The sequence below is a fragment of the Hippoglossus stenolepis genome, chromosome 3 (genome assembly GCF_022539355.2).
Source record: "Hippoglossus stenolepis isolate QCI-W04-F060 chromosome 3, HSTE1.2, whole genome shotgun sequence".
In the NCBI taxonomy this organism is placed as follows: domain Eukaryota; kingdom Metazoa; phylum Chordata; class Actinopteri; order Pleuronectiformes; family Pleuronectidae; genus Hippoglossus; species Hippoglossus stenolepis.
Window position 1 is genome coordinate 3,191,198 of NC_061485.1, and position 15,301 is coordinate 3,206,498.

General features: G+C 42.3%; 1 protein-coding gene across 13 annotated transcripts in view; it reads left to right on the forward strand.

The window, feature by feature from the left end:
- ptprt (protein tyrosine phosphatase receptor type T) overlaps nt 1-13,517 on the forward strand; it is a 254,304-nt gene extending 240,787 nt beyond the window's left edge. For 12 of the 13 annotated variants that reach the window (XM_035152935.2, XM_035152937.2, XM_035152939.2 and 9 more), the window contains 7 exons: nt 368-517; nt 643-816; nt 904-1,035; nt 1,571-1,696; nt 3,690-3,853; nt 9,577-9,712; nt 9,908-13,517. In XM_035152935.2, the coding sequence (XP_035008826.1) occupies nt 368-517; nt 643-816; nt 904-1,035; nt 1,571-1,696; nt 3,690-3,853; nt 9,577-9,712; nt 9,908-9,961 (936 nt within the window). In that variant the 3' untranslated portion in view covers nt 9,962-13,517. The remainder of the gene's footprint in view (nt 1-367; nt 518-642; nt 817-903; nt 1,036-1,570; nt 1,697-3,689; nt 3,854-9,576; nt 9,713-9,907) is intronic. The other variant, XR_004695112.2, reaches the window with a different exon arrangement.
- Nucleotides 13,518-15,301: the final 1,784 nt, after the last annotated feature.

Sequence of the window (15,301 nt, forward strand, 5' to 3'; positions counted from 1 at the left end):
CACAGTGGCGGCTGCGGCTCTTGTTGGCTGATGCTTTTAGCAGCGAGCTCGTTGGTCGGAGCACAAAGAGCACATTTGATCCAGAGCAACAGAAGCACTGCAGGGCGAAGCACTACTCCCCGTTAATTCACTCCGAGGCTGCTGAGCGAGCACGAGTGTGCAAAGCAAACGGAAGCTGTGCTCACGGCGTCGTGTTTGAGTTTGTCAGACGACGCGGAGCCGCGTCCCACGAGGTGTCAGCGCTCACAGTGAGAAACTGCAGCCGAGTCTCGGGGTCTCGTGCAAGTTCCGGGCTTAACCTGTGTTTACCCATGAAAGCCCGAGATGTGTGTGGTTGTCTGACTCCCCTGTGATGATCGTGTTGCAGGAGCAGTACGTGTTCGTTCACGACGCCATCTTGGAGGCGTGTCTATGTGGGAACACAGCCATACCAGTGTGCGAGTTCAGAGCCATTTACTACAACATCAGCAGACTGGACCCACAGACCAACTCCAGCCAGATTAAAGACGAGTTCCAGGTGAGCACGGAAACACGGCATCGGTCACTTTTAGGATAATTTCATCGTATCAATGTGCAGGTCTTTTGCTCTATTATCTTATTTAATTAGTAGTAGGGTTAATTGCCTTGTTTTCCGTCTGCCAGACTCTGAATATAGTGACCCCTAGAGTCCGTCCAGAGGACTGCAGCGTGGGTTTGCTACCCAGGAACCACGACAAGAACCGCAGCATGGACGTCCTATCAGCGGACCGATGTCTGCCCTTCCTCATATCTGTGGACGGAGAGAGCTCCAATTACATCAACGCCGCATTAATGGATGTGAGTGAATAACAGAGGACGTTAATACGTTCACGGCGTTTCCTTCACTTGTGTCACGCTTGATGTTTTTTCTTCTCAACACGCCAGAGCCACAAACAGCCGGCAGCCTTCATCGTTACCCAGCATCCTTTGCCAAACACCATGGGGGACTTCTGGAGGCTGGTGTTCGACTACAACTGCTCTTCCATTGTGATGCTCAATGAGATGGACGCAGCGCAGGTAAAACTCGTCGAACTGGGTTTCAGAGTGAGACGGTGAACAGCCAGGAGCCGAGACACCGACAGTAGCTTCACATGCACCAAGAGATTACTTTACAGAATATGCATTGACAGAGTTAGAATTAGAATTGCTCCATAACAACGGAGAAAGTTACAGTTTTGTACGAACGTCGCTTAAACTTAGAAGGAAGAGAAACAAATTTTAACTTTTGTAAACCTATAGAATTCTTTCCAGGTCTAAGATCCTAATATTATTATTCTAGTTATAAATATACAGTCTCTTTTCTGCCTGAAGGGTTAGTAAGAAAATTGAAGAAACACATTTAATCACGTCACCACCACTAGATTTAGTTTCCTCATCTCCAACCAGTGTTAATTGCAAATTCAGTTCACAAGAATTTGTGAAAACATGTCTGGTGTTATTTATTTATGCTTTTTGAAAGTGAATTCATTGGAATAGATCCGTTAAAACCATTTTTTTTTTTTTTTAATCTTTCTCTTCCTGCTTCCTCCTCACTCCATCTCTTCCCCTTCAGTTATGTATGCAGTACTGGCCAGAGAAGAGTTCGTGTTGCTATGGTCCCATTCAGGTGGAGTTCATATCAGCAGACATCGATGAAGACATCATCAACCGGATCTTCAGGATCTGCAACATGGCCCGGGTATGTCCACACGTCACCGTCAGCCACCTTCACAGGTCTTAAACCAAAGCTGTGGACCATATAAAATGTCCCTTTGTTCTAAAATGTATTTATTCAAGACGATTCTGAGGCTGATCCCTGAAGCTGGATGATGAGGATTGAGGTCAGGGATCAATTCCATTATTATCATGTTAACCACATCCTGCCAAAAGGTGGAAGCAGGATTTCTTATCACTTTTATGATCTATAAAAGGGCAACAGACTTACACACTTTTAAAGCCACGATGTTTTTTTTGCATTAATTTTTACTCTTGTCCCTTAAAAAAGAAAACCAGTGTGATATCATCAGACCTTTATAGTTTCCCACACAACAATGGATGTGGAGTGAAACTTTAAGCTACTAGAGATCGCCTGCCATACGTTTGAGAGAAACACAAAAGGGTTTGAGTTTTCAGATGTATTCCTCGACATGTATTTGACAGATAACAACAGATGCGCCTCGGAACGGGATATAAGAACACAGAAAAGGGCCTTTTTCATTTTCACGTGACCTTTACTTTCCTCGAAGCAACAAGCGAGATGAAACCAGCTGCATCACAAACTCACCGCAGCAGCCGGGCGAGCACAGAGTCCTGGTTTACTGAGTTCTCCGTAGACGCTCGAATGTGAAGATTCCTCTCCATTAGTCGTCTTGTTCCTCATCTCTTCCTTTCTTCTTCCGTTCTTTTCTCAACTCACCTCTCCCTTTGATCCCCCCCCCACCTCCCCTCACGCTTCCTCTTGTTACTCCCTTCTCATCTCATTTTATCAGCCATCCATGACGGCACAACTCCAGCTCTGCCCTATTGTCTGCAAGCTCCTCTAGTGCTTAGTGAACTCCCCACTACCCTGCTCTCTATTTTCTAGTGCTCTCCCTCTCTCTCCTCTCGAACACATCAGCAGTCTAGCGTGAAATGGCTCATATCATCGCCACAACAGCCCATCTCACACTGTGAGAGCAGCGCCGACCGCACCGAGTCTGTACCACCAACCACTAAGCCATCACACGAGGAAGGAGATAGTAAAAGAGTGAGGGAGGAGAAACACTTTGAGGAAGAGAGTATATACTATATGTGTATATATAAAAGTGTTGAGAGGAGGGGGGAAGGATTTGGAGGAGAAGATTCTGCCGTATCTGTTTTGTGTGTAAACGTTACCGTGCATGTGCGTGTCTGGCAAACCTAGTGGGAAATCGCTCTGACAGCGACGGCAGGTTTTGGTATTTCTGGTGCCGGATGCCAAGCGCCTCGGGCCACGCGGCTGAAAACATTTTGTCTGCCATGAAATTGAATTATACTTCACAAGATGTCGTCTTTGTTGAGTCCAATCCTGTTTCTTTTGAAACAACAATTTATGCATAAACAAGAACTAATTAAAACACAAAAGGCCTGTGAACGGTTCTGTGTGTATCACGAGTCGATCACGACCAAATACCATCTTCCACTTCTACCTAAAACCTCTCAGACTTAACAACATTTACATTTTTTAAGATTCCACGAAACCAGATTAGATTACTTGGCCAAAATTCATTTCAAACACTTTGCAATCATCGCTCGGTTTGGACAGACGGGATCAGTTGCAGATAAAATATCGTAAGTGTCGACAATCACAGCTTCATAAAGAACATTTTAGTCATTTCCAAATTATAACGTAGAAAGAATAAAACACCGACGTGCTCGTCTTTCCAGTGATGTCCTGTGAAGGTATTCAAGGTTTATGAAGGTTTCAAACACGTTATTTTCTGAAGAGAATACGATTTGATCTTCATTTTGAGAAACAACAGCTGCACCACAACTAAGACAATGATGTGAGGTTTTGTATTTCACACACACTGGAGCACTTGAGAGGTTTCTCTGTTGTTTACCCACTTCTACATTCCCCATGGGGTGACTGCATGACGTTGATTGTGGCGATGACAGCTATGGTGATAAAACTCCTGATCTTCACACCTCCTCTTCCTCCTCTTCCTCCTCAGCCACAGGACGGTTACCGCCTGGTGCAGCACTTCCAGTTCATTGGCTGGCCGGCCTACAGGGACACGCCCCTCTCCAAGCGCTCTATCCTCCAGTTGGTCCGGAGGCTGGCGAAGTGGCAGGAGCAGTATGACGGAGGAGATGGGAGGACTGTGGTGCACTGCCTGTAAGTTCACACAGAAACACATGCATGCTGGGAAAGCATGTATGTGTTTAAGACTTTCATCCTCTCCCCACAGGAGTGCCCCAAGGCTTAGTGCTGGGGGCCCTTCGTTTGTACACTTATTCCTTAGGTTCAATAACCCACTCTCATTGCTCCTCATATCACTGTCATTCCCACCAGTTGATCTCACAGGCCCCGCGTAGACTTCTGTCTGTGTCTCAGACGGAAACGAGGAAAGCTCCCTTCTTTACATCTGAACTTTAAATCATTCTCCACTGCGACATTCCCAGACTTTCTCTCGTCCCAACCAGGGTCACGAGAAACCTTTCTGTCGCGTTTGATGACCAGTTTTCTGACTGTGTTGCATCTGTCTCCCGGTGGGAGTTGCACTATGCAACATAAGGATATTCAGGCCTTACCTGGCTCAGCTCCTGGTACAGGCCATGGTTTTCTTACTCTACTACATTTGGCCTCCATCATGCACAGTGAAGACCTTAAAGAAGGTCCAGGAGGAGATGAGACTTCTTGTTTGCGGTTCTTCGCTGATGAAACGATCTACAAGCGGCCAGAAATGACTGAAATTGCTTCCACTCTTAGCAAAGTTTGTTTTATTGAACAGATTGTGCACTTAGTGTTTACTTCCATGTCCCGGACTGAACTGAAGCTTGAGGCTCGTCCCTCAGTTTTCACTTTGGATAAAAGCATCTGCCAAACGAGTAAATGTAAATGTGGACGGGTAAAAAAAACGCTGCTCACCAGGATGATAAATCAACTCAAGATCCAAGAAATACAAAAGTGCCCTTAGTGTGTGTGTTTGCGTGTGTGAGACACTGAGAGGTGAGAGATTTTGAGATACACTTAACAATGATAAAGTGCACTTCTGGTAGAAAGAACACACACGCACACACACACACACACTTTCAAGAACAAAGCACATACTCCTAAAACCATACAACCACCATTAAGATGATATATGGAATAAACGATATCACAGGATTCGTCCATTTCTCTTTCTGTCAAACATACAAATGGCCTGAACTCAACATTCATCACAGTCCGGATACGTCTGAAGTGTGCGAACATCATTCTAGTACAGTGTTGATATGACATTCTTTATATGCAATTATTTACATTACATCCAGTATTGTTTAAGTGACAGCAGATCTTTTAATGCATATATATATATATATATTCCCACATGTTTATATAAATGTTTGTTTTTATCTGAGCAGAACAAATGAAGCTTCAATGCTGGAGGCTGGAAAATCCATATACAAGAGATTCCAGGGAAGCTCAGCAACAATAACACACAGACAGACGCTCCCATGCACACACACTCCAAACGTTGCCCTGAGCACATCACTGGTGCTCATCCAATCAGCTTCCTCTGTCACAGCTCGTTAGTCCAATCAGAACTGGCATTGATTTGTTTCCTGTAGCTGCTGCGAACTTCTGTTTGCTTCTTCTTTTTTTTTACACTGTTTTGGTTAAAAACAAACTTTAAGAACAAAAGAATCTGAAATACATTGATTATAGATTGTTTCTACGTTTATATCCGTGTAGATTTGTGTCGACTGCACTGGTTACATCTGGTAAGAAACCAGTTATTTTGTGTTATTAAGGGACAGTTTTATAAATATTTTTGTGCAAAATCAACTGTCAGTCCATATTTTGCTCACTGCTGGATCACAACAAAGTTAAATGTTAGAAAAAGTAATTTTAGTACATCTACAGTCATTGAAAGAAACAGCGTTTTCCTGTCATCTTGCATTTAATCAGTTTTATCTTCCAGCATCTAGTTTTTTTTTAATTTATGTTTTTGCTAACGTGTTCTTATTGATCTTATTTCACGTATTCGATTATATTTCAAAGCACTTCGAGCTGCCTTTTATATTTGAAAGGTGCTGTATATTATTATTATATTATTATAAGAGCTTGAGCCACGACCACTGCTGCTAACTCTGTGAACTGTGGGCTCTTAACTCAGCTATTGGCCCTAATGCACAGGACCGGTGGTGAAGTGTCACGGTGTCACGGTGTGGAAACAAAGAGACAGTTCACATCCCATCGTTTGACCCGTTACTTCAATCAATCCGCCATCGATTTCAAGTGTTTAACTCTGTCCTGTGTGAAACGGACAAAGAATTCTACACAATAACTCAATCCATCGTTTTCAAATGAGCCCAAATTCATTTGTTTTATTAAAATGGTGGTAAATTTAGATGCAGGCAACCAAAATCATTCAGGAGCAATTTCTTTCATAAGCGCCGTCTCCCCCCCCCCCGGCTGTCACGCTGCAGCCAGTAAATGTGAGTGACGGGGATGAAAGCCGTTCTCTGCTTCTGGCTAAAGACGGCGGCGCTGGCTAATCAGCCCCAGCTATTGATTTCCCAGACTCAGTAATACCAGAGATAAGGAGAAACATGATGGTTCAATCAGTAGTTGGTGAAATTGATTATTTTTTTTCCTGCTCTCCACTTGTCCGAGAGGTTGGAGTCTGATGGGTCTTTAAATGCTGAACACATGTCTCATTTTCAGCAAATCACACTGTGGGGACCTCGTGGAGAATTGAGAAGCAGAGCACTTAACACAGTAATCTCTCTCTCGCTCGGCTTATTTCATTTACACACGCGGTATAGAAATACACATTTTAAGATGGAGGAGACAAACAAACATATTGAACCGTCCACTCACGACAGACGACTCAAATATTGCAGCAGCTTAAATCGAGTGATGTGGTTCCGCGTATTAACCGGCGACATTGACCGGCACATTGTTCTGCCAGAATCTTTATTGCGCAGGATTTAGTTCAGAAATTGTTGTGGCACCAAACAAACTGATTACTGAATTCCACTCGAGTCCCTGAATCGTTGAGAATGAAACAAAAACGTGAGCTGCATTCAGGAAGACGGAGAAATAACGCAAATAAAAAAGAAGAGACGTCTGAACATATAACACAGGTTATATAAGTCATAATCATTAGTATATAGCATGGTTTAGATCTTAATCTTACTTTTCAGTGTTGGTTTGATTATTAAAATCTTTCTGGACACATTTTCCACCCGATTTAACTTTCTTGTAGTGATCCCACTTCCCGATCCGAATCCACAGTCGATCCTTTTCCAGAGAATAATTAAAAGGACATTTCTCCTGCTTTTTGTAGATTAATTTTTTAGATTTTAACTTTCACTTGTGACCAAGCACCAAACTAAATGCATCAGAATTGACTGTTACACTCTCATGTAAACTGTAGCTGCTGCAAATGGACAGACCTGTTTTATATATTTATACGACAAACCTGTAAAACAAACAACAGCAGAAAGATCGTCACTGTGGACGTGAGGAAGAACCTTCCTGTGAAATCCTCTGCAGTTTCTAGTCGTAGTTAGTTCATGTTCTTGTGCCAGTTTATTAAAGCTGCTTGTTTTGATTGAAAGGTTTTGTTGACAGACAGATTTTAATTAGCTAAAACATCTCTTGTACATTTATAGAAAATAAGGGGAAAGCCACTCCTCTGCCTTGACCCTCATTACCACCAGAGTCTTGTCCAGTCTCGATTTTATTGGGTTTTCTGGATGTTCTGCAGCAATCAGTTAGTTGATTAGTTGTTTTGTTTTTTTGCCCAAAGACGCAACTCACAGCTCTGATGTGAAATGTATTCACCCTCAAATTTGATCCTTTTTAAATTGAAGCGAGCACCTGACACATTAAACTAACATGAAGTCAGAAAAGAAGTAAATAGTGAAAAATCTTTGCAATTTAAATTTGAGCCTCAAACATTCACATCCAAGCTCCTGAGGGTTCGTTTCTAATTCCAAAGCAGATTCACAGATTCACACTCGGGACGCATTGTAATGAAAACGACTGCCTGTCAGAGCAATACGTTCTAGAATTAGATTCTACTGTTTATTCCAAAAAGCTTCTTCACAAGTCGTAGAATTTTTTTAAAGTTAATGAAATCAGATTCTTTCTTTTTTAACGATCCTGATTGGAAAACAGCTCTTAATGGTCGTGGTGTTAATGCAGAGCAGCAGCGGGCGATTCATTTTATTTTTTTTTCCCCCGTGATTGCTGCCACTCAGCACCTGGATGTTTTATTCAGAGTGAATAGTGGAGCAGTTGAGCTGGAACCAGGTGAGACGGGAGAGTCTGGAGCTGCTTTCATGCCGGCTGCTCTGACGTTGACTGGCAGAGCGCTGGCTGCTGATTGAGGCTCAGAGCCAGTCAACACATGAATACCTTTATATCGCTGAACATTTGTCCATTGCTGCAAGTTATCGTCTATTCGAAGTCTTTAAATTAAGTCTAATTTAACTTTGAGAAATGAATTCAGACGTCTTGAGTCCATTAGCCGAGCTCGGACTCTTTGGCCTGACAGGTTTCTTTGTGCTGAACATTCAATCTGCCACTTCCTGTCGTTCTCGGTCTCAATTTGCCTTTTTCTGAACTTTAATAGTTGTTCTTTAAATTCGTAAAATTTTCATGATGTCTTGAATTCAGCTTCTGGAACCTGGACGTGTTTTGTGCAGTGATTTTCATTTTTAAGCGTCTTGATTCTACTGTTAGAGACGCAATTACTTCTGATTATACATTTTTATTTAAAGACTAAAAGTGTTTTACAAAAATTAAAATCGTATAATGACACCATAGCATAGAGGGCAAACCTCCACGGTGGCTGATTGGCCACATCATCCCCTTATTGCATAGATGTGTTGACATTTGACGCCTTTACCCTGAAGACAGAAGTGTTCACATTATAACGAGGAACAAACCACGAGATTAGAAACATGATTTGTCTCAAAAGGTCAAAGAATGAACATCAATATAAAAAAAAAGCTGTTGACTGAAATGTAGTTTCTGTGTTAATCTACCGACAAAAAGGCAAATAGGGAAGAAAACAACTGAATTGGGGCAAAGGTACAAAAAACAATCCAACCACTCGACCTCACAACATCGGAAAATGTCATTTTGAATAATTGAGTCTTCAGCTGTTGTTTACAAACGTCAACAAGAAGACAGGAGGGATAGAGTTGTCTCATTCCCCCCGGTCATCAACACATATTTAAAGATAACGTACTTTTTTATCACCTATTGAACTCAGATACCTGATTGTTAACATACAATTAAAATACAGTTTGAGTAAATCTCCTCTAAACAATCTGTGACTGTAATGCACTGCGACGACGACACGCACGACCCACATTAAATCACTCAATCGAATCTAATGAACAATCACTCACACGGTATTTAATGATCTCAACAGAAAGTATTTTCTCTGTTCAAACACAGACCGACACATTTATCGGATAGAGACAAAAACAAACATCTTGCTTCTGCAAATCTGTCAAAAAAAAAAAAATCCGTTCAGGGTTTTACAGGAGGAGGAGGAGGAGGAGGAGGAGGAGGGGAGGAGGGGGAGGAGGAGGAGGAGGAGGAGGAGGAGGGGGAGGACACGTTCGATAGCAGAGTTTCCAGGGTGAGAAAAAATAAAAACAAGTTCCTGAAGAGGACGAGAATCTAAGTCTCTGACTAGTTGGACTCAAAAGCAGCTGAGGTCATTTTTCACATGGCTCCTCTCCTTCTTCATTCCCTCTATGATCAGGAAGCTGAATTTAGGCTCTCTCACCTCAGTTCACAGAAGGAGGAGGATGATGATGATGATGATGAAGATGATGTTAACTACCTCCTGTCCTCCCTCCCTCCCCCTCTCCCCCTCTCCCCTGCAGTACCGGCGGAGGACGCTCTGGAACGTTCTGTGCCATCTGCAGCATCAACGAGATGATCCAGCAGCAGAACATCGTGGATGTTTTCCACACCGTCAAAACGCTGAGGAACAACAAGACTAATATGGTGGAGACAATGGTGAGGACACACACACACACACACACACACACACACACACACACACACACACACACACACACACACACACACACTCACACACATCTGGACTGTATTGAAGCACACAAATACTTTCCAACATTAGATTAAACTCTGAGATTACGAGATTAACTCTCACGAATCTTTTTGCTTTCCGTCCTGTTTGTCCCTCCTCAGGAACAGTACAAGTTCTGCTATGAAGTGGCTCTGGAGGCGCTCAGCTCCTTCTGATTGGCCGTGGACGCTGCCTGTCGTTGTCAACGTGGGGGACACACAAAGTGCAGAAGTGCTGTGTGTTGACCTGAAACCCAACCTGTGAGCATGTGTGCCTGTGTGTGTGTGTGAGAGAGAGAGTGTGTGTGTGTGTGTGTGTGTGTGAGTGAGTGGGAATAAGAGAGAGCATGCCTGCATATCTGAGTGTGTGTGTTTGTGAGTGTGTATCTATATGTGTGCCTGTGACGACAACACACACGCACACAACTTGTACAGAAGAGAAAACAAAGCTACAAACACACACTGGTGAATTGTGTGTGTGTGTGTGTGTGTGTGTGTCTGTTTACTTCAGTGACACTGAGGACTTTACCTGCTTGTAAAAAGAAAAAATGATATGTTAAAAAAAAAAAAAGATCAGATGTTTAAAAAGAAAAACGCCTCTTTCTCTCTCTCTCTCACTTTACTCTCTCTCTCTCTCTCTCTCTCTCTCTCTCTCTCTCTCTCTCTCTCTCTCTCTCTCTCTCTCTCTCTCTCTCTCTGCTGGGCTGTGATGTGACTATTGTACAGTATTTCCTTTTTAGATATATTCTGCGCCTTGAATGTTGTCTCCCTCTGACGGCTGGATGCACACGGCAAGATTTTTGTGGGGAACTTTCACATTTAGCCGAAGATCAAGCGAAGCCTCGACTCTGCAACCTTTATCCTCCCAGAGTTTTATTTTTTTTATTTTTTTTAATAGAAAGTATTTGGGCGAGTTCAGCTCTTGATGTTGTCGAGGAAGATTCAGTTTCTCCGGATCAAAGCAAAAAAAATAAATCTACAGAGTCCTGTTAATGTTTCTGACGTTTTTTTTTGAAAATAAATTTCCTTCTGGCAAAAGAGGCTCTCGGCCGCGGGAAATGTGGAATGCTAATGAAACTTGTAATCCAGTAACTGGCAACACAAACTCTCAGCATGGCTCCTCTTCCTTCACACGGCAGAAACAAGTCATCTGGAACTTTCTTTTGACAAAAAACCTTTTGCTTTCACGAGGGGTTTGAAACTCCTGTTACAACGGGGGAAAGAGGGCGGAGTCAAGTGCACGGTGCAGAACAACAACCGCATTAGACAAACAAACAAAAAAAGAAAAAGAAAATCCCTGCCTTGCCTTTCAGATTAAATGTTGTATCTGCTTTTATTTTATTGTTTTAAAACTAAGTCTAAGAAGGAAAAAAAGTTTCCTAAATGATTTTTTGGAAAGTCCACATCTTGTTGTGTGTATCCACCCTGACTGTAAATAAGAAAAGACAACCACAGTCAAACAAACAAACAGACAAACACCAGACACGTCACGGACAAAACTCATCGTTTCAAAACACAGTCGCTCTGGAAACAGCTGCGTCAGCGTCTTTCTCAGCCACTTAGTGACTGACGTCTCCTGTTACCTTTCTACAAACTGTCCATTCAGACATGTCGTCTAAAAAAAAATCTATAAATCAGATGTGTTTCTTTTTTTTGCATATTGCACATTTAGCTGATCCCAAACTCCAGAGGGAACCTAGAATGAGGAAGTAATGGGATTAAAGAAGCAGATCATCCTGCATCAGGGATGAGCCGCACTTCGGAGTATGAAGAATTACAATTAGTGACGTTTTTTTTTCCCAGATTTAAAAAAGAACAAAACAAAATGCTACCATCCTTCTTTCCGATGCAGTTGGTCAATGTGGTGGTTTGAAACTTGCTTTGCCTTGAAAATGCTCAGAAGACAACGAACGAACCGAAGTTAATAGTTGTTCAGAATTAAGACGGAGCCAAATATGTTCACCACACAACTTCTGAACTTCCCGGTAAAAGCCTCACGTTTCTTTTCAGGACGGTGTAAACATGCAGTGGTTTCAAGTCTCAGTTTTGTATTTTTGTTAATGTTTCTGCTCGTGTGACCATGAAAATCTGATTTGTGTCATTTGTGTTTCAAAATTTAGATGCAAAGGCAGAGGGGGTTTATTTAAACAGACCTTTTTTTTTTTTTTTAAATCATCCACTTGTGGTGTCATCACGTGTTTGCAAGTATTAGTATCATCTTAAATCAAACCTGGATTCATAGCTAATCCAATAAAACTACACAGATCCAGACTTCATACTCTCCATTGTTGAATAATGATTATCAAATTAAAGCCACATCTAGAAATGGACTTTTATTGTTGGATCTGCACTCATAGATTTCAGCCCCATGAACCATGAATCCAGGATTCCACACTTTCCCACAATGTTAAAGACAATGATGCCGTCCTGGTGCGTGCACACATTTTATGAGTTTAATTCTTTCTTGACCTGAGTTCCATCAACCAAGCGTCATGGAAATCTGTTCAGTAAGTTTTGCAAACAAACAAATAAACCAATGAACAAAAACGAAACCTCCTCGGTAATTAAATCAGGCAGGAAGCTCAACGGTTACTTTCAGAACCGAATTGTCCACGAGTCTCCTGCTGATGTGTTTCCTGTTGGATTTGTCCACCTCTGGATGAATTGAAGTAGAAACAGCAGCTTCGGGATTTGACAGTTTTCCTCTGACCGGTCATTTGTCATTAAAATGAAACACGAAGATAAAGAGACAGAGGTCACGTTTACTTTTCCTGACAAGCCGGTTGAGGTGAGCGGCTTTTAAAAATTAATGGGACAAACTTACTTAATGGTCTGATAGGAAATGGATTTTGCTCGGTGACAGAAGGTCAACACAGAAGGGAACGTGCTGGAGGGGGAGTTAATGAGAATTCGAGCGGATGTGTCTTCATCCTCAGATCCTCTCCGCTCATTAGGAACCTTTCACTCGCTCTGTTGTCCCGTTTAAAGGTGAGAAACTAAACTCTCACGCTTTTGTTTGAGCGACCGCTGAGCGACCTCGACACCGGAGTCAGGGCTTCACTCTCAAACACCACGGGTCGGTTTTGAAACAATAAAAGAGAAACAATTTTGTCCATCAAAACAACAAAAAAAAAGATAGTGTAACAATCATGTGATTTGCTTTTACGTCCCATCGCGTCAAATCAGCAGGTGTTTATATTTTCAGGAAATGGAAAGTTACTTTTACATTTGACGGAGGCGAAGGTTCATCTTAACTTAGCAAAGTTTGCTCGTAGCTTCCGACGCTCACGACCAGAACCAGCATACTCGTACGAAAAAAAAAAATCGTTGTGGCGAACTGTTGAGTCTGCGCTTAGACGCTTAACTTTTTATTTCTTCTTTTGTATTGTTTGCCGGAGTCCAGTCAGGCTGGTAAATGGACCTATCGTATTGAAGACAATGTGAATGCCAGAAAATCCTTTTTATTTCCACTGAGGCTTTATTGTATTGTATCAGTTGACGGCCATTCATCTTGTATTATATATTTTTATTTTCTTTCTGGAATTGATTTTTATTTGTTGGTTGTTTTGGGGTTTTTTTTGTCCTGAATTTGTACATTTCTTTTTGTATAATTATTATTCTGATGATTATTTGTCTAGCAAAGTGTTGTTTAGATCTGGTGATGCCATTACCATTGGTTGTTTAGTTGTTTGAAATGTGGTTAACATGAAATAAAAGGGACCAAAATGTTGAATCGGATCTCGTCTCCTTCTTTACAGCCTCGGATTTCGAGTAAATTAACATTATTATGCATTTTAAAGCATATAATCAAACTCTCCTGTGGTTCTTGCTGTTTGTTTTGCCTTTCAGATTCCATATCTCAGCTGAGGCACTAAATATTTTAGAGTTATGGATTTTTAAACATGGTCTCCGTGCTGCACAAGGCAACGTTTACCAATCTACAAATGTTGGATGTTAAAATCTCCCTGAAACTGATGCTGGTCGCTGCCTTCAGGGCCCAACAAGTGGTATCGTGCAGTGAAGCTTTGAACAGTCGAGAAAGATCAAGTTCGGTGATTGAAGTGCTGCTGGTTTTAGAACTTGCTTTCAGAGATAACACAAGATTGAGCAAATGTACCAACAACAAACGCATCGTTCCAGTTGTGGAATCGTCGTGATTTGGAGAAAGTTTGTGGTTTAGGTTAAAACAAATTCTTCAGAGTCATGGTCACAAAACCAAACATCATGTGGTTTAGGATGTGAAACTACGACGGATCCTGACCTCGATGTTTTTTTTCGTCACTTGAGATCATTGCATGTCGGCCCGGGATCTACTGGACTGGACGTTTCATTCCTTCAAACACACCGTGAGGAAACCGTTGTACTAATAAAGCCTTGGAGGGCGGGATTGCATGACACCGCCCGTGAGGGATCCTCAAAGACATAAAGCTAACGCGCCCCCACAACAATTTTTCTGCCACGATTACGTCAGGTAGATTTTCACCGGCAAAGTTGGTGAAGACAAACAACTCCCGTGATCCCGCACAGCTTCGTGACAACAACGAGAACTGAGTCTTTTGTTGTTGTTGTGTTGATTGAGGGACCCCTTGTGGCCGAAGATACAAATTATTCATTTCATGATTAACTCCACTCGAAGCCAACGAGACACGAGACAGTTTGTAAAGAAAAACCTGCAGCAAATAAACAATGAGAAGCACCTTGGTTAGAATGTAAAGGTCCATATGCACTGAGAAAAACACGCTCACTAACTTTATTCCATTAATCTGCTGTTGAATCTGGATCCCTCCACCTTTTGTTTGCCTGAGCCTCCATCATGATCCTGGAGCTACAGAGAAAAAAACCACAGGTCTTTATAGGCTGATTTCTTTTCTTTCTAATCAATCAGAGTCAGTGATGAACACAGCTCCGAGCCAACGGCCTCATCCTTTATTTAGCTGGTTGATTCCCAAGGAGCTCATAAATATGCATGAACCTGCGATTAGCATAGGCACCAAGGACAGGGCCTGTACCTTGGCATTATGACGATCAATCAGAAACACTAAGGGGCTCCTCGGAGGGAAGCTGTCTGTCAGCTCGGCTTTGGGCTGAGCTGATGCATGCGCGCACACATTGGGAAAAAAGGTACGCTGAAAGCATACATAACGCACATGCATCACAGAGGTCTGCAGGAAGATGCATCGACACGTAGAGAAGCAGGGAAAACGCACAAGAAGCATCCGTGTGCACAACCTGAAGGTTCGGAAACTTTCTCCCACAAAAAACACACCAACGACAACGTGCATCGTCCGTCTCATATTCTTTGCTCTGTTTCATCTTTCTGCTTCGGCACCTTTTTCAAAAACTGAGCTTGTGATGACTTAGAAAATTGGCCCATTTCGTTTGGTGTCCCTGACGCGTCGTTATCCGAGGAGGAGGCAGGACGAAAGGACGGGATCACGGTGGCACCTTAATATATATCTTCTGCTCTAACGGGGTTATTATTGTAATTTCTCCTGCAGAACTTGTTACAAGGTTGTT